Consider the following 20,259-nt stretch of genomic DNA (forward strand, 5'->3'; position numbering starts at 1 on the left):
TGATGTTCGAAAAGCCCACAAAGTCCATGACGAAGACCCCGGGATTTTTATTCTTCATTTCTATTTTTAGTCCTCTACGAATTTCTAGTCCTCTACGTTTGTTCCAAAGTTACTGTATTTTTCGGACCATAAGACGCACTTCCCCGCCAAAAAAAGTGGGGGGGGAAGTGTGTGCATCTTATGGAGCGAAGGTACCTTCCTCTGGGGGGGGGGCGCAATCCGCTGCCTCCGCCTCTGATCCCGGCGCTTCCCCCGCGCCTGCCTGCCTCCAGCTTTTTCCAGCAAGCGCTGGGATCGCTCCACGCTGCCCCCACTGCAAACCCAGTGCTTCGCGAGCGCCGGCTGCGGAGGGGGCAGCATGCTTCCTCCGTGCCTGTCTGCCTGGCTCCAGCTCTGACACTTACAGCAAGCGCCAGGATCGCTCCCTCTGCCCTCCGATCCTGGTGCTTGCTTTAAGCATCAGAGCTGGAGCCAGGCAGACAGGCACGGAGGAAGCACCCACCCCCTCCGCAAACCCAGCGCTTCGCGAGCGCCGGCTGTGGAGGGGGCGGCGTGCTTTCTCCTAGCTCCAGCTCTGATGCTTAAAGCAAGCGCTGGGGTCAGAGGGCAGAGGGAGCGATCCTGGCGCTTGCTGTAAGCGTCAGAGCTGGAGCCAGGCAGACAGGCATGTAGGAAGCACGCTGCCCCCTCCACAGCCAGCGCTCGCGAAGCGCTGGGTTTGCGGTGGGGGCAGCATGGAGCAATCCCAGCGCTTGCTAGAAGAAGCTGGAGCCAGGCAGGCACGAGGGAAGCGCTGGGATCGGAGGCGGAGGCAGCTATCACCCACCCCCCAGGAGGAAGGTGCGTCCTATGGTCCGGAGCGCCTTATGGACCGAAAAATACGGTATTTCAAAAGGATGCCAAGAGGAAACATCAAAGCAGCCACTAGATCTACTATATTAATTTCCTAATCCTCTTTTCACAGTATTAAAAAGGCCATATTCTAGATTCAATTTGATTTTGTACTAGGATTGAATCCAGAATATGGCTTTTTCAGTACTGTGAAAGGAAGACTAGGAAAATAATATAGATCAACTGGCTGTGTTGATGTTTCCTCTTGGCGTCCTTTTGAAATAAGTTTGGAACAGACCACTCATGGAAGACTAAAAATCAAAATGAATAAAAATCCCAGGATCTTCGTCATGGACTTTATGAACATCAACCTGGATTCATAAGAGATGTTGTTACCATTGGGGCTTTGACCATATGTATTGTGTAATCCTTCTATGCAATGTATTACTGTCACAGTATTCACTGAAATTGTATATTGAATTTTTGGAAACAAATTAATCAGGAATTATAAGATGTATAGAAAATAATTAGTGATTATAGTGCATAGGAATTGTTCTTTTTATCTGTGGCTGTATTATTACCTGGACTCCTTTTCTGATATTTGTCAATCCTGTTAAGGCCACAAGGACAGATTCTATCAGTGTAGGGTCTATTCCAGGGGTGGTCAAACTGCAGCTTGGGAGCCACATGTGGCTCTTTCACACATATTGTGTGGCTCTTAAAGCACCCCCCCCCCGTCCCATCAGCAGGCTTGGAGAAGGCATTTGTCTCTTTAAATTACTTCTCCAAGCCAAATCAACCAGCTGCTTGGGGAATGCATTTAAAGTTAAAGTTGCTTTCTTTCCACCTCTCCCTTTTTCCCCGCTCCAGTTGCTTTCCTTTCTTCCTGTCTTGCGGCTCCTCAAACTTCTGTCATTCATGTCTTGTGGCTCTCAAACATCTGACATTTATTATATGGGGCTCTTAGGTTAAGCAAGTTTGACCACCCCGGTCTATTCAAAAATGTCCCTTGCAAAAGCATTGTAGGGATAATGTTCAGTCTTGCAAACAAAAAAGCTCTGCAATAACTTAGGATGGTAAGACAGTAAGGATAAGGAGGGTAAGGATTTTGGGTAAGATGCACCAAAAAATAGGGGTGAGAATACTCTGTGGGCTCTCAGGTTCAAACTACCATGGCCAATTTCAAGGACTCACTTTTTGACCAGAGAAAACCAAAGGATTTTGCCCATCTCAATCATATCATCAATCGACATTCTAACTTACATCAGTTTCTCATCCAGCACTTTTATCCAAGTTGATTGAAGGTTAATTCTGTTATCAGTCCTAACTCTTTTGACAAGTAATTCTATTGCCAGATCTTTGAGTCATTTAGAGGGGTATGCCCATTCTTACCAAGACAGGGATTTGTGGAGACATGAAGATGGCATTTTTCCTCCCTAGGGACTAATTTTAACTCAGAGAAGAGAAATGTTCTCAGTGGTAAGTGAAGAAGTATCACCTTCCATCAACCTATGGCCTGCTAGCAAATGCAGGCCAAGGGAGTAATGGTTTCTGTACTCCAGATCACTACATTGCAAATATATTCTCATTAGGTAACCAGTGCAATTATATGTCATCCAGAATAACTTACCCCTGAGTTGCTTGTACTGCCGAACCTTGGTCATAACTTACAGTGGACATCTTAGTCTTCCTACTTTTGGAATTAAAAAAGCAGCTTTCCTAGGGGGGAAAAGAGACAAGCCTTTCAGAGAACAGTTAAAGACACTTCAACTATCATCCAAAGTTTTCCAATCAAGTTTAAGTTCACAATCAAGACTGAATCTGCATTTCATGACAAGAAGCAGCCATTCAAATGTAGGAGAACTCATTAAACCACTATATAAATGCTGAACTATCTAAGTGTGCTACCTGCATACTCTTCTCAGCATCCCAGTAAAAAGTAGGTCAGGAGTATCACCATATAATAGAAGTTAGAGGAAATACAAGCTTGCCAGAGGGTGCCTTGTAAGGTTATTGCTCAAGTGACCTCTGAATGATCTTTCCTGCTTTCAAGTTTCATATAATTCTCAGAGAAAGGGTCGACTTTTGCCTGAGTTATCAAGCTGCAGGTAGTGTGGGATGGGAGTCACATGATTTGAATGCTCTTCTATACAAGAGTTTCTTTCTAGCAAGAAAGCCAGCATTTCAGTGGGGGTGAGATCCTGCATAGCATGCTCATATTCTTCATGAAAGAGCTTTCAATCATGAAAGATCCACAACTGCAGCCCCAAACAGTACACATGGCTTTCTCAACAAGAGCTTAAAAACATACCAGTCAATTTTGGTATGACATTATAAAATAAAGAAGCTCAGCTTCATGCCATGTAACCTGCCAACAAAGACAAATTACAGAAAGAGGAAAGCACTAACAGCTGTAGTCCAGAGTCCAAATACTTACCAGACCTATGTTCTTCTGCAATGTTGGCATGCAGTTTCAATATTAAGCATAGATTAATAGATAAGATAGATCTTATAGATAAAATAGGTTTGACAACAGTAACACTGACAGTATTTCATAATCAACAGCTGTTGGCATTGCATACAAAACCTGGTACCTGATATCTAGGTGCAGCTTAGTTCTTGACAGCTCCCAGCAGATTCAATAAGGCACTATGGAACAGGTAGCATTCTGGGACACCAGCACATCTGTGCTGCCCTCTTTGTACATCATGACAATCAGGAGGATTGTGGGAAGTTTCATGTTCCCTTTTAATGATATTATAGAATTTAAGGCTATATATGCCAAGGGACATGTCAGTTTAAGGGCCCACCTGTTTCATTGGTTCTGGAACCTACTGTGGTGCCTAATCGGATGAAACCTTGTTGTGTCCCATTTGCACATAAAGAAAACATTGATGCTGAACTTGATCATCTGTTGGAACAAGGGATATTAGAGTCATAGACACGTCCTGCTTGGGAGACACCAATTGTCACACCAATGAAGGCTAATGGGGACATTTGTATTTGTGGTGACTATAAGCGCACCATAAATAAAGCCTTGCAGTAGCATCCACACCCAAACCCAGTGATGAGGCATCTTCTGGCTTCCCTGTTATGTGTGATGGAACAAGATAGATAGCAAGGTGGAAAAGTAGGTTAAAAAAGCCCCCCAAAAGGGCTTTTTTTGTAGAAAGAGCCCAGCAGGAACTCATTTGCATATTAGGCCACACCCCCTGCAACCAGGCCAACTGGAACTGCATTTTACTGTTATGCTGTTTTGTTATGTTGATTTTATTTTAATTTTACTATCCATGTTGTGCTCTGCTCTGAGCCCTATGGGGAATGGACAGAATATAAATAAACCGATAATAATTTTTTTAAAAGCCCTGGTGATGACTGTCAGGCCTAAAGGCTAGCTCCACCACATGCTCCAGTGCATTTGTGGAAGTCAACTCCATGGTCATGAATTCATATAGATTTTGCTGGCCCCATTCAGGGCCAAAGCTTTGTGATAGTGGTTGATTTGTATTCCTGTTTCATCAATGACATCCAGTGTTGTTATTAAAGCACTGTGTTGACTCTTTGTAACCAATGGATTGCTGGACACTGTTGTTTCAGTCTACATCAGAGGAATTTCACACATCCCCCTGCTAAGGGCTTAATCTGTCACATCATCTCAGCTTGCTTTCAGCCAGCAACTAACAGGAAGGCTGAGAGAATAAGGATGACCAAGGATGAATGAGATCATTGCTTGGAAAGTTTTTTTTATACAATATATCACACCATGTACTACCAGAGTCAGGAGTCCTGTGGAACTGTTAAGAACATAAGAAGCCAGGCTGGATCAGGCCAATGGCCCATCCAGTCCAACACTCTGTGTCACACAGTGGCCAAAAAAACCCAAGTGCCATCAGGAGGTCCCTCAGTGGAGCCAGGACACTAGAAGCCCTCCCACTTTTGCCCCCCTCCCACGCACAAAGAATACAGAGCATCACTGCCGCAGACAGAGTTCCATCAATGTTAATAAATAGGCAGCTGGCGACTCTTTCAGACCATACGCACTCCAATCTAACTGAGGATTGATCAAATGATGGGGTGGAGTGCACAGTCCTGCAAGTACATTTGTTCCAGATATGTCAGGAATTATGGTTCTATGCCAAGAATTATGGTTTCAGGCGTGCATAGTAGCATGCTCGCCTGGAACCATATCCTATTGGACAGAGACACCAGATGGCCTCATGCTGCAACAACATCTGGACCAGATGAGAGGACACATGTTGGGGGCATCTGTTCCTTTTGCAAGTGCTATAGTGATACAGGTGTTAGTGATGCCCCAGCAGCAGTAATAGTGGAGTTGACTTCTCTGCAGAAACTATGCAAGGACATGAGGACATGGAGCCTGAACTTCAAAATGAACTAGAAACTACAGAAACATCAGAGGTTATGTCAGATACACCAACCCCAGTGCAGAGCCATGGTCATCCACCCATGATAGTGTTCAACCAAGATATCTGCAGAATTATGTCAGCTAGAGGGAAGGGGTGCACTGCACTGGCTTCTTTGGTTTGCCATATGGGTAGTCGTGGAGCTCAGACCTTAATTAGGCTGATTACGTTCCATGCCATGAGTAGTTTCAGTTTTTCTTGCCAGCAGCTGCAGCTGTTTGAATTGTATTTTATGGCTCTACAATAAAGCTGTCACTTTGTCTTCTTAGAGTGGTCTCTCCTTTCAGAGAACATAACACTTCCCACAATCCTCCTGATTGTCATGTTGTACAAATATGTCATATATGTTGTACACATATATTCCAGTTTTGGAATATGCAAATGTATAGTCCCAAAAATATAGGTTTCTGATTGCACACACTGAAACTGCACACACTGAAACTGGAAAACACATGGATTTGCCCTTTTCACACAAAATGGGATCCCCATGCTTATTAAGAGGACTTGACAGGTGAACTACTGAACATGGCTATACTAAATCTGGGCATAATGCTAACGTTGTCTACCACTGAGATGTTCCCTGAGAGATTTCACATACACGCACCTGAAGGCCTTGCAACATGCAGGAACTACTCCTTTCTTCATACACATCTCACCTGCTCAGGGGCTGCTCACCCTCACTGCCTCACCTCCTCAGCTTGTCCCCACCCATGATGCCAACTCCAGGGCAGAGCGTGTGCGCACCACGGGCTCCCCAGCCGGCCCAAGCAGCAGCAGTCACCAGCCAAGCTGGAGAAGGAGGATGGAGGAGGCAGCTGCGCATGGTGGCTGGTGCAGTGCAGCTCTTTGGTAGGTGCACACTCAGCCGGGCTCCAAATGCAGCCAGGTGACAATGGTGCATTCATTCCTGCACAAAAGTCTGGCTTCCTCCCGGCAGAGGATCAAAGGTGCAGGAAGGGGGAGAAGCCCAGGACAGGGAAGCACTGAAGGAAAAACAAAACCCTGCGTTTCCAGCAGACACCCCCTCCCCCCGCTTGCCTCTCTGCCCAACAAAACGGTGCAGAATGAAAGCATAGCCCCAAATGAAACACTTCTGTTCCTCCCCTGGCCTTAGCCAAACGTCTTGGCTCTACCCGAGCACCGCCCATTCCTTGCAGGTGCCAACAAACATCTCTGTAAACCAGCCAGCATCAAACAGCACACAGAAAATAACTGGCAATCAATGTATTAATTTAAAAGACGCCACACTACAAACTAAAATAGCTATTTGTCTGAAATCATCATCCCACAGCAATTCCTTGCAACTGTCAGCTTTGTACTGAGGACCCAATTAGTGAACTACCACCGGTCAGGAAAGCGGCCAGTGAGGTGGTTGGGTGGATTTAGTGGGAGGAACCAACTCTGCCCTCAGATTGCCACAGTCGTAGTTCACGGTGGGTAGGTTTTTTGCATTGGGCTGCATCAACAGCAGAAAAGAAACCGATGAGGCAACTGGAGACATAATGTAAGAGTAGAAAACATTCTGCCATGTGGTAGAGGCTTGGAGTTAGTTACAAAGGGACGGTGAGAGGGAAGCAAGAAGCAGTTAAGGAAATCCAGAGTGGGGGGAGAAGAGAAGTGTATGTGAAGAGAAATGGGATGGATTTGGGGGGGGGGGACACAGGTTGCCAGGTCTGTGTTGGAAAATACCTGAAGGCTGGCAACCCTAGTGGGGGGCAGTGGAGTGATTTTTAGGAAGGAGGAAGGCAATGAGAGATTTCCCCCCTTTCTCACCTCAAATTTGGTGAAAGATGCAGAGAAACTTAGTGTCTACTAGTTGGTACAACTCAAGGTAGAAGTTTTGGCTTTTTAAAGATAGATTTCCCCCCCCCCTCACTATGAGAGACAAAACTACCTTTCACATCTCAGTCTGTGGAGTTAATAAAGGAACATAAAAGGTTTTTTTTTAAAAAAAATAAGATGTTGAGGACACTACTTGTAGGGTACAGTTTAGGACCACCTAGGTGAATTAAACCATGTGTTATGGCCTGCCCCAATCCTACACAGACATAATTAGGAGCAAGGCATGTAAACCCAGTAGGATTTACTTCTGATGCCTACAGTTAGCCCATTAAGATTCAATTTCAGATGAACACATAAGTTGTCTTATACTGAAACAGACTCTTGGTCCATCAGTCAGTATTGTCTCTACTCAGACCAGAAGTGGCTCTCCAGGGTCTCAGGCAAAGATCTTTCACATCAACTCCAGTGACACTCTTAAGAGTAAGGAGGTTTAATTCTAGGTACAGTTTTCATGTGTATGCACACTAGTGTGCATACATATGGAAAGCTCATACCCAGAACTATTTTGAAATAAGAGTATTGTTTGGAGAAGATTATTCACCTGCCATAAACAGAACATAGTGTCTCAAAACAAATGCTGAAGAGATCTTATTGAACTGGTGGTTGTGAGTGTGCTTACATTAATAAGAATGGATAATAAAGCAGGGGCCATTCCCAAGGAAACGGCCAAAAAAAAGAAATCAAAGAAGGGAAACCATCTTATTCACCCAGTGGCCAATCAGGGCCAGGGAAATTTATACCCATGCAAGGAGACAAGAATGGCAAACCACCTTAATGACTTCTATAACACGGCTGACAAGTAAAATAGACAATATAGATGAACAGATGGCAGAGATCAAAGAAGAGCTTATGGAGAATAGCAGACAGCGGAGACCAATAAAGCCTTAAAGGCATTAGAGGGTCTGGTGATGGAGAATATTCAAAAAGTGGAACATCTGGGAAAAGGACAGACTATACAAGACTCCAGACTTTTACAGTTGGAAGTAGATAAAGCGGCTTATACGTTGAGGTTTCAAAACATACCAGAAGAGAAAAATTAAAATTTACAGAAAACGGAAGATTGGTATCACTTACCGTGAAGCTTCCTTCTCGGTGGAATGGCAGTGGGTCGGTCCGACTACTGGGTATAGGCTCCTCCTCCTCGTCACAGGGTCGGGTGCTCCAATCGATCCGGAGGGGGAGTGGCCTATACCACCCAGGACGCGCCAGTTGTATCCAAGCCGCATCCCCCTAATAATAAAAATTTTCACCACCTCCCCATTCACGTACAGAGACGAATAAATGAGAAGATTAGTTTATTACAGTTCAACACACCATACAAAATGGCAGATTGAAAGAAAAAGTCATTGTCAAGCAAAGCAAAGGTAATATCCTCCCCACAGGGAAAGCACCATTGCTCCAGAATCCATCTCCAAAACCCAGGAAGCCGCTCAACTTCAACGGGCGGGCCGGACCGACCCACTGCCAGTCCACCGAGAAGGAAGCTTCACGGTAAGTGATACCAATCTTCCGTTCTCCGGTGGTCTGGACAGTGGGTCGGTCCGACTACTGGGATGTAACAAAACTGAACATCCCCGGGCGGGACCGGCTTCCCTGTTTAGAGTGCATGCTGCAGCACACGCCTCCCAAAGGCCGCCTCCGCTGAAGCCCATTTATCCACCTTATAGTGTCTGGTAAAGGTATGTACCGATTTCCAAGTCGCTGCCTTACACACAGCTAAGGACGGAAAAGACCGGTACACAGCTGAAGTTGCAGCACCCCTTAGAGAATGGGCCGCGATCCCATCTGGAGGGGTTTGACCTTGGGCCTTGTAAGCCAGAACAATACACTCCCGTAGCCACCTGCTAAGGGAGGAAGTGGAGACCTGTCGTCCCTGCGACTTCTTGCTAAATGAAACAAACAATGCATCAGACTTCCTCCAGTCTTTTGTGTGATCAATGTAAAAACTAAGTGCCCTCCTAACATGTAAACAGTGCAGCTCCCTTTCCTTGGGAGACTGGGGATTGGGACAAAAATTTGGAAGAACCAACTCCTGGGACCTATGAAAAACAGAATTAACTTTAGGAATGAAAGATGGGTCTGGTCTCAGTACCACCTTTTCATTATGGAAAACACAAAGCTCCTTGTCAACCGACAGGGCCCTTAATTCAGACACTCTCCGTGCTGTAGTGATACCCACTAGAAAAATTGTTTTTAGAGTCAGTTCCTTCAGTCCACAGGAAGCCATAGGTTCGAAGGGACGCCCACACAAGGCATTCAGTACTATATTCAACTTCCACGAGGGGAATCAATGTACCTGTGGGGGCTTAAGGAGAGCAACACCCTTCAGGAACCGTTTAATGTGCGGATGCGCTGACAAGGTTTTACGCCCCCGCACCCCCTGTATAGACGATATGGCTGCCACCTGACGCCGTAGCGTGCTGGTAGAAAGCCCCTTGTCTGCCCCTTCCTGAAGAAAACCTAGAATACCATTTTCCTTCACCTTCATCGGATCCCACCCCCGTAAGGTAGACCACGAAGCAAAAACCTTCCAGGTGGTATTGTATATCCTATTAGTGGAACACTTACGCGATGCCATCATAGTGTCCACCACTCTGGTGCTATAACCTAGTTCCTTGAGCTGCAACCGCTCAACCTCCAAACTGTCAATTGCAACATGTCTGGTTGAGGGTGAGACATGTTGCCCTGTGTCAGAAGGTCGTCCCTCCCCGGCAGCCGCCAAGGAGGCTGAATAGACAACCTCAGAAGCTCCTGGAACCATGACCGTCTCGGCCAGAAGGGGGCCACCAACACCATCTCCGCCCTTAGTTCCACCACCCTCTGTAACACCCTGGGTAATAGAGGAAGGGGCGGGAAGGCATACACTAGTCCCGTCGGCCATGCAGCGCTGAAGGCATCGGTTCCTTCTGCCCTTGTGTCTCTGACCTTGGCAAAGAACCTGTCCACTTGGCAATTTTCTGCCGTGGCAAACAAGTCCACCGACACTGGTCCGTACCTGTCCACTATTAGACTGAAAGTGCCCCTGTGTAACATCCATTCTGTTTGGTCCAGCTAGCGTCTGCTGAGCCAATCCGCTAGTCAATTGTCCTTCCCTGGAACATGCACTGCTTTGATTGACAGGAGATTGACTTCGGCCCACTCGAAGAGAACCTTCGCCTCGGCATGAAGGGATTTCACCCTGGTTCCTCCCTGTCGATTTACATATGCTTTGGCGGTTGAGTTGTCCGTTTTCACCAGGACATGGTGACCCCTCAGAACTGCCTGCAACCCTTGCAACCCTAACCGGATCGCCCTGAGTTCCAGGAAGTTAATACTGCGCTTCATCTCGTGAGGCTCCCACTGACCCTGGATCATTTGATCCTGTGAGTGAGCCCCCCAACCCCATAAACTGGCATCTGTAGTCATGCAAACCCTCTGAGGTTCGCGAAGTGGGTAACCTGGACTGAAAAGACCCGGGTTCAACCACCACTGTAACTGGGACGTCACCTCTAACGGTAATGTCACCAGTTTGGGAATTTTGTTCCCTATAATCTCCTGAAAAGGCCACAGAAAAAATTGTAGGGGACGAGTGTGGAATCTGGCCCAAGACAGTAGATCCTGAAAGGATACCATCATCCCTAAGACTTGTGCTAACTTCATGACTGACACCTTCGGTTGCTGTAACACCCCTTGCAGAAGGAGGCAAAACTTCTCCCGTCTCTCTGGGGTTAAGAAGACTCTGTCCACCTTTGTATCTATTTCCACTCCCAGATGCACTAGCCTCTGAGAGGGAAGAAGATTGCTCTTCTCTAGGTTCACCACGAAGCCGTGAGAGCGCAACATGGTCACTGCTGCATCCCCTCCAGGCATTGCTGGTGGGACCCTGCCTTCACCAGAATGTCGTCCAGGTAAGGAAATAGGGCCACACCCTGCAATCTCAGCTCCGCCACCAGGGTCACCAGAATTTTTGTGAATACCCAGGGCGAAGACTTCAGACCAAACGGCAGGGCCCGATATTGAAAATGCTTCCCCCCCTAGGAGAAACGTAGAAATCTTCTGTGTGATTCCCGAATGGGAACATGCAAGTAGGCCTCTGATAGATCCAAGGAAGCCAGAAAATCCTGAGGCTGAATGGCTAGCAATACTGACCGTATTGTCTCCATCTTGAAATGTTTTGTCAGGATGAACTTGTTGAGCCATTTCAGATCCAGGATGGTTCTGAACTCCCCGTTCTTTTTTGGAACTAAAAATATCACCGAATAGACCCCCAAACCCTGTTGAAGTACCGGGACGGCCTCCACTGCCCCTATATTCACCAAGTGCTGAATGGCCAACAACATTGCTCTGTGAGTAGATAAATCTTTTTTCCGGGGAACCCCTCGAAAATGGTTGGGGGAAAGAGAGTGGAATTCCAAGGCGTAACCTTGTTCCACTACTTCTAAAACCCACTTGTCCTGGATTGACTGGTTCCAGATGTCTGTGAAAAGGGAAAGACGACCCCCTATTTTGTTTGTCGGCTGGTGAGAGGCATAGTCACTGGGATCCTCCTTTCTTGGAGGGATTTTTGGAACCCTGATCTGACTTCCCAGAACAGTATGGTTTGGGATCACGCCCCTTCTGCTGCCACTTCCCTCTGAAGGGACGAAAGGGACCTGGTCTGGATGGTTTCTTCGAATCTCGAAAGGAAGGAAAGGACTTCCTCTGTTTCGACTCTTTACTCTTGGAAGGTAAAACCTTCTTTTTATCCTTGTTCTCAATGAGGTATCTATCTAGACCCTCCCCGAACAACAAGGTTCCTTTAAAAGGCACCGCTGCCACCCTGGCCTGGGCTGCAGTGTCTACCTCCCAATTATGCAACCAAATGTTGCGTCTGGCAGCTACCCCACATGCCATGGCTCTGGCCACCAGTTGCATGGTGTCTAATGATCTGCCACGAAGGCAGCGGATAAAGCAATCTTTTTTAGCTCATCGTTGAACTCCTTAGGAGCTCCACTGTCTGCTGCTGCCAAGTTATTAGACCACGTGCACATTGCTCTGGCAAACAATGAAGACGTAGTGGCTGCCTTGATGGCCCAAGATGTCGCTTCAAACTCTTTGCGTAAGGCTTGCTCAATCCTCCTATCGCATGGATCCCTGGGTAAACCATCTGCGTCCATAGGAAGGACCGAATTGGAAATCAGGCTAGTTACAGGGTCATCCACTGTTGGTAACTTTAATCTCTTAGTAGCCTGTAGAATAAGAGAATAAAGTTTGAAGAGAATCTGTTGGTTTGCTTTAGGCTTAGTCGGACGTTCCCATTCCGCCTTGACCAGGGCAAAAAAGGCCGCAGGCAAAGGAACCCCTGTCTGAGCACTGCTCAATTTTGGCATCATCTCCCCTGAACCTGTGGGGAGATCAGGATCCAACTCCTCATTTTCTTTAGGAGTGGGTACAAAGTTGAGGGTCCTCAGTACTTTGGGGAGCAATTCTGAATAGTATTCAGAAGGAAAGAGCCTAGATTGAACAGTGTCAGTCTGCTCCTCCTCGTCTGACAGTTCACCCTCCTCCTTATCTGACTGCTCAGAGTCTTCTGATTCCTCAGCTGAGCTCAGGAGGGGGGAGTCCAAACCCAAAGGAGGCTTGATCTAGAGCGTCCTTCCATAGTGTCACTGGGACTAGTATCTCTGCCCCTTTTCCTTCCATCTTTCCTTTTTGGCTGTAGGGAAGCAGGGGAGTCCAGCTGCTGACGAAGGTCCTGTCCCAACTCTTTTAGCAGCTCTTTCTTAAGCCAAAGGACTAAATTTGACTTGGCATCCTCTCCTGTGAGGTCAAGATTCTGAGCCTCCTGTTGAGGAGTCAGAGCCCCTGACAGAAGAGGTAGATCAAATTCGCTGGGTGAGTTGCTGTGAGAGCTAGTCACCATTTTGTTGCTTTTCACGTCCCTATAAGGGAAGGAAAGGCAAATGCAACTAAAAAAGCGGGAAAGGCTCAAATGGAGGACAGAATGCCTCCATTGCGCCCTCTAACGGGCCTTTGTATATCTTGCCTTCCAGTCAGGAACAAACCCCCTCAGAGGCCTCTCTCTCTCACTCTTTTGCCAAGTCTACACGACTAGGCAGCCCGAAGGAGAGACAACGCAGGCAGCATGGGGGCCCTTCTGAAGCCCTGTGGATCCGCGCGCAGCCCTATTGCTGTAGGGCGACTTATCGCGCTGCCGCTCCGCTTGCCTCCTCTCTTTCCTTCCCACTTCGTTCCAATCGCGTCTGCGAGGGAACGAAGCACTGCGGGCGTCTGCCGCTCGCTCAAGGTCTACTCGCGAGTAGACCCTGCAGACTGCCGCCACCGGCATTGTTGGGACCGGTCCCAACGCTTCCGGTCTGTGTTTTATTTCAATAATCCGGATCTTCTGCGCTCCTCAGCAAGCGCCTGGAGAAAAACCGTCCTGCCTCGTGCAGGGCCGGGAGAAAAACTGGCACGTCCTGGGGGGTATAGGCCACTCTCCCTCCGGATCGATTGGAGCACCCGACCCTGTGATGAGGAGGAGGAGCCTATACCCAGTAGTCGGACCGACCCACTGTCCAGACCACCGGAGAATGTTAAGTGAAGGCTGAAATCTTACAAGTGACTCCTCAGAGGATGAGTTTGATCAAGTTAGACGGGTGCCATTAAGTTATACAAGATGAAACAAATTGCCTAGTGAAGTCCATTTGAGATTCACAAGAAAAAAGACTAATGACGACATCTTGAAACAAGAGATAGACCTAGGGTGATAGCTGGAAACATGGTGAAAATTTTGAGAGGTTCCTTTGCCTGTGAGACAAAAGAGGAGAGAATATCAAGCATTAATAGACTTTGAGAGGAAGAGAAATACCCTACATGTGGCTAATGCCAGAAGGCCTTCTTTTTACGGACCAGGAGAACAGATATAGGATTAATTCCACTTTCAAGGCTCAGAATTTCTTGGAATGAAGAAAAAAGGCAAAGAAAAGAATGATAAGGAGGAGCAGGAAGAAGAAGGTTCTGATGAAGAAGACCCAAATGAATCATGGAGATACCGGACAAGACAACAGTCTAAAAAAATATAAGATAATGATAAGCAAAACCTATAATGGCTTCAATTGTTTCAATTAATGTAAATGGACTTAATTTGCCTGCCAAAAGGAGAAAGACATTTAGATATTTGGCAAAAATGGAAAGGGATATAATTTGCCTACAAAAAATTCATATCTTAACCAAAGATCAAAATTTTTTGAAAAATAAAAAACTTGACAATTTATTTACAGCGACAGAAGAAAAGGGGAGTGGTAATTTAAATTCAATCCACAACTGCAATTTGCTTCTGAAGATGGAAGAATTTTATTAGTGGAAATTACAGTTGATAACAAGAAAATTTTGCTTGCAAATATTTATGCTCCAAATGACCAAGAGAAATTTTTTCAAGATTTGAGTCTTAATTATCAAATCTGGAATATGTGGAATATTGTTATATAGGAGATTTCAATGCTGTGTCTGATAGACAGTTGGATAAGAAAACACACAGATGAAAAGTAAAGCTCCTCAGCTCCCAATAAGTTTTTGGAAATTAGCAGAAGAAATGGATTAGGTGGATGTTTGGAGAACAAGATACCCCAATTCCAGAGACTTTACTTACTATTCTTCTAGTCACCAAACTTGGTCAAGAATTGATATGTGCTGGCTTTCTACAAGTTTGATCAAAGACTTAGTGGACACAGAAATTCAAACAAGAGTCATTTCGGATCATAGCCCTGTACTGATAAAACTAAAAGGTTCACGGATAAGACGACCATGGAAGCTAAATATTTCAATTTTGAAAGATAAAGATTTTCTTAAGGAATCTAAGGTGGAAATGGAATCTTTTTTCAAACAGAATATAACACAAGAGGTAAAGATGCAAATAGTTTGGGACACTGCTAAAGCTTTTTACAGAGGTCTTGAAATTATATACAGCATTAAAAAAAAGAAAGAATTGACAATTTTCAAAATTTAATGTCACAAGCTGGAGAAGCTGAGAAGAATCTTAAAAAACTTCCAACAAAGTATGAATTTCAAAAAAGGTGAAAGAAATGCAACACAAATTGAATTTAATTATGGAAGAGGTGGAGATTAAATTAAGATATGCCAAACAAAATTGTTTTGAACATGCCAATAAGCCTGGAAGGTGGTTGGCCTATAGGATGAGAAAAGAGAAGGCTAAAAAAATAATTACAACATTGAGAGATGAGAATAATAAAGAGAAATCTCAAAAACAAGAAATACGACAAATTGTGGAACAATTTTATAAAAAATTATATGAAGACAAGCAAGTTCATAAAACAGACTTAGAAGAATATGTTAAACAATATAATTTTAATAAATTCACAGAAGAACAAAATTTTTTGAATGAACCTATAATGATAAGGGAGCTTGGAGAGGCACTAACAGCTCAAAAGAATGGCAGGACCTCGGTTTCTCTTCAGATCGCAAAAGAATGGATTACCTGCAGATGGATTACCTGCAGAAGTTTACAAAGCTTATGAAGAATCTTTACTTTTACCATTGATTCCAAAAGAAGATAATGATTTGAAAGACATTAAAAATTACCATTTCCTTTTTAAATGTGGATTATAAAATTTTTGCTGCAATACTGGCACAACGTTTGAAGAAAGTTTTACAATCTATAATACATTATGACCTAGCAGGATTTCTGCCTAAAAGATATCTGAAAGATAATGTCAGAACAGTTTGTGATATTTTAGAATATGAGAATCATCCAGAGAAGCAATTTGCTTTAATTTGTTTAGATGCTGAGAAGACATTTACAACGTTTGTTGGCATTTTATGTTACAGCATCAGAAAGGCATGGAATGTGGTGAAAATTTTTTGAGAGCGGTAGAAGCAATATACCCTTCACAAAATGCTAGGGTGACAGTGAATGGTAAATTAACAGAAATAATCAACATTCAAAAAGGTACAAGACAAGGTTGTCCACTGTCTCCTCTTTTTATTTTATCCTTAGAGGTGTTGAACAATCAAATAAAGGAAGATACAAGCATAAAGGGAGCTGTGATAAAAGACGAATATAAACTTAGAGCATTTGCTGATGATTTAGTTTTTATATTAGAACAAACAATGGACTCAATAGATGGTCTAATAAACAAGATTAAACAATTTGGCTATTGGGCAGGATTAAAGATTAATTACTATAAAACAAATTTTTTGACAAAGAACAAGATGGCGGAACGAATTCTGGCCTTCCAACAAAAATCAGGATTTTTGTACGCAAAAAGAATCAAATACTTAGGTGTGGTGATTTCAAACAGATGTAGTAATTTAAAAGCAGATAATTATGACAAACTACTTAAATTAAAAAAGATTTGGAAAAATGGCATGATTTGAACTTATCTTTAATGGGAAGAATAGCCCTAATAAAGATGAATATTTTATCGAGGCTACTATTTTTGTTTCAAACTATCCCAATATTCTTAAACAGTGTATTTTTTCAAGAACTAAACAAGATGGTTTTCAAATATTTGTGGCAAGGCAAAAAATCTAGAATTAAATTAAAGACTTTGCAGGACTCCAAATTAAGAGCAGGTATGGGTCTGCCAGACTGGCAATTGTACTATAAAGCATCTGCACTTTTGTGGATAAGAAATTGGATATTGTTGAAAGATAAGAGACAATTGTTGTTAGAAGGACATGATTTGATTATGGGATGGCATGCTTATTTGTGGTATCAAAGACTTGAAAGCCACTCTTATTTTAAGAATAATTGGTTTTGGAAATCTTTATATCATACCTGGTCATGGTTAAAGCCTAAAATTTATCAAAAATTCCAAGATGGGTTTCATCAGTAGAAGCATTTACTCACCCAAATCTTTTAAAACTAAACCAGAATTACAGGTATGATGATCTGTTGGGGAAAGATAATCAACTGAAAACCAAAGAACTCGAAAATATGGACATTAAAATGAATTGGTGGTTGAGAATGCAAGTTGAATCCAGATATGCTAAAGACAAGGCAATAGGCTTCACCACTGAACAATACTTATTTGATAAAATCCTTTTGGGACTACAAGAAAAGTTAATTTCCAAATTATATGCATATCTACTTCAAATGAAGATACAAGATGAAGTTGTAAAGGACTGCATGGTTCAATGGGCAAAAAACTTTGGTTATAATATCACACTAAAACAATGGGAAAGACTCTGGAAGTTTAATGTTAACCAGGTAAGTAACTTTTAAAGAAAACCTTTATAAAATGTTTTATAGATGGTACCTGACCCCACAGAAACTGTGTAAGATTTATACTAATATGTCTAACAAATGTTGGAAGTGCACTAAACAGATTGGCACTTTTTACCATATGTGGTGGACGTGTGAGATGGTGAAAGACTACTGGAAAATGGTACATGAAATGCTACAGAAGATTATGAAGACTCAGATGCATTTCAAACCAGAACTTTTTTATTGAACATATTTCCAGAGGACTATTCTAAAGAAATGAGACACCTGTTGGCACATTTTAATACTGCAGCTAGAATCCTTCTGGCGCAGAGATGGAAATCTCAGGAAATTCCCACAAAAATGGACTTGGTGGGGAAAGTTTTAGGGACAGCAGAGCTGGACTCTTTATCCCAGTTGATGACTGGGAAGTCTAAAGAAGCAAGAAAAAATTGGATGAAATTGTATGCCTGGCTGGACACTCAAGATTCTTAAGATTCTCTGGTGTGATATGATTTTTTCCCCTTTTTCCCGTGCTTTATATTTTAACACTTATCTTTACTGAATTATCACATTTATTTTGACTGAAATTGGTAAATTTACATTGTAAAATTTTAAAATGGATTATATATAGCTTAGATAAAATGAGACAACTTATGTAAAGAAAATACTGTAGAATTATCCTTTTGTTTTTGGAAAGTATTTTATATAAAACAAGGCCAGAATGTATTGTGCTTTCATCCCCCCTTTTCCCTGATCCCTATTTTCCAAACTTTTCTGAAACTAATAAAAACTTCTGAACGCTGTAAACCTGTAAGCACCTTTGGAATTCTTAGAAGCACAGCTTTTTTTGAGCAGGAATGCACAAGAACGCAGTTCCGGCAGGCTTGGTGTCAGGGGGTGTGGCCTAATATGCAAATGAGCTTCTGCTGGGCTTTTTCCTGCAAAAAAATCCCTGCTTAGAAGGATGGTGAGCGCCTCCCCAAAATGGTGGCCACAAGAGGCAGAGACAACCCCCAAATGGCTGCCACAGGAGGTGGAGCCAAATGCAACATCTCCCTCTTTGAAATGCAAAAGAATCAACTGTGTTGAACTATGAAGCTGCCTTATTCATTGGTATTACCCCTCCAGTGGCTTTAGCTGCTATTACAGCTGTCGTACAAGCCTTACTTTACAATGGCCTCACAAACTTTCTGAAAAATTCAGCAGGTACCAGGGGAAGTACTGGCACATTGGGGAACCTGAATGCTGACTTGTTTTCAATCTCACACACTCACATGTGTGACAAAACAGGCTTCTCTCTGATATGACTAAGAGGAACCAAAGTTAGACCCCACATGAAGGTCAGGTTTAACTCCATCCTGGTAGTGTCCTGGAGACATTCTTCACCCTCTTGCATACAAATGAATGACTTGCCCACAAAAGTGAACAGGAAAATAATGCCCAGTAATTGGAAACAGAATGTGCCCAGCCTCCCTTGACACTTTGTCAGCAGGTTTCCCATGGAGTGACACAATATATGTCTCTATCCATCACAAGACATTTTGTCTAGGCCAGCATTCAGGAACAGTACAAGATACAAGTTAATAAGAACTACTGACTTGCATAGAAGAAATAGTAACAGGGCAGAAATAGCATGCAGTTCCTTTGTTATGTTTGTAATCTAATAAATCCTGATAGCCCAAAAGTGCTATTGGACTCCTGCTCAGAATAACATTTTACCCTCACAGCCCTGGGAGGTAGGCTAAACTCACAAAGCATTTAAAAATTATACGTACGTAAGTTCTAATTTATTTATTTATTTATTTATTTATTTATTTATTCCGGGATTTATATCCCGCCCTTCCCACGGGTGGCTCAGGGCGGCTTACAACAAACAATAAAACAGTAAAATCGGAATAAATTAGTTACATTTAAAATCGACATTTAAAAACCTAAAAACCTAAAATTAATATTAACTATACAGTATCACAGATATCTAGAGAGCTACATTTGTCCAGTCAGGCGTAGGCTAACCGGAAGAGGGTCGTCTTACAGGCCCTGCGGAACTGAGTAAGATCCCGCAGGGCCCTCACCTCCTCCGGTAGCTGGTTCCACCACATAGGGGCCATTGTAGAAAAGGCCCTGTCTCGAGTTGTCTTGAGATGCACTTCCTTGGGCCCGGGGATGTTAAGGAGATTTTGGGTCCCAGACCTCAGAACTCTCTGGGGGACATGTGGGGAGAGACGGTCCCTCAGGTAGGCAGGTCCCAGGCCATATAGGGCTTTAAAGGTAATGACCAGCACCTTGTACCGGACCCGGTATGTTATTGGAAGCCAGTGCAGAGCCCGAAGACCCGGCCGAATGTGCCCCCATCTTGGGAGGCCCAATAACAGCCGGGCCGCGGCATTCTGCACCAGCTGCAATTTCCGGGTCCGGCACAGGGGCAGCCCCATGTAGAGGGCATTGCAGTAATCCAACCTCGAGGTGACCGTAGCATGGATCACTGTTGCTAGGTCGTCGGGGTCCAGGAAGGGGGCCAACTGCCTTGCCCGCCTAAGGTGAAAAAACGCGGACTTGGCAGTGGCCGCTATCTGAGCCTCCATCTTTAAGGACGGCTCCAATAGCACCCCCAGACTTTTGACCCTGTCCGCCGGCCTCAGCGGTACACCGCCAAAAGTTGGCAGGGGGATTTCCCCCTCCGGGCCCCGACGGCCCAAACAAAGGACCTCAGTCTTCGCCGGATTCAGTGTCAGTCCACTCAGTCTGAGCCACTCAGCCACGGCCTGTAATGCCTGATCTAGGTTCTCTGGGGCGCAGACCGGTCGGCCGTCCATAAGTAGATAGAGCTGGGTGTCATCAGCATACTGGTGGCACCCCAGCCCATACCTCCGGGCAATCTGGGCAAGTGGTCGCATGTAGATGTTAAATAACATCGGGGAGAGAACCGCTCCCTGGGGCACCCCACAATTAAGTGAGCGCCTCTGGGACAGCTCCCCC

The 20,259-nt window shown here is 44.3% G+C and overlaps 1 protein-coding gene across 1 annotated transcript in view; it reads right to left on the reverse strand.

Moving 5' to 3' along the window:
- LOC132567593 (phosphatidylinositol 3,4,5-trisphosphate 3-phosphatase TPTE2-like) overlaps window positions 1-20,259 on the reverse strand; it is an 83,241-nt gene that overhangs the window by 52,916 nt on the left and 10,066 nt on the right. The window contains exon 2 of the mRNA XM_060233273.1: window positions 2,462-2,550. Coding sequence (XP_060089256.1) covers window positions 2,462-2,511 — 50 coding nt within the window. The 5' untranslated portion in view covers window positions 2,512-2,550. The remainder of the gene's footprint in view (window positions 1-2,461; window positions 2,551-20,259) is intronic.

Source organism: Heteronotia binoei, chromosome 1 (genome assembly GCF_032191835.1).
Source record: "Heteronotia binoei isolate CCM8104 ecotype False Entrance Well chromosome 1, APGP_CSIRO_Hbin_v1, whole genome shotgun sequence".
NCBI lineage: Eukaryota > Metazoa > Chordata > Lepidosauria > Squamata > Gekkonidae > Heteronotia > Heteronotia binoei.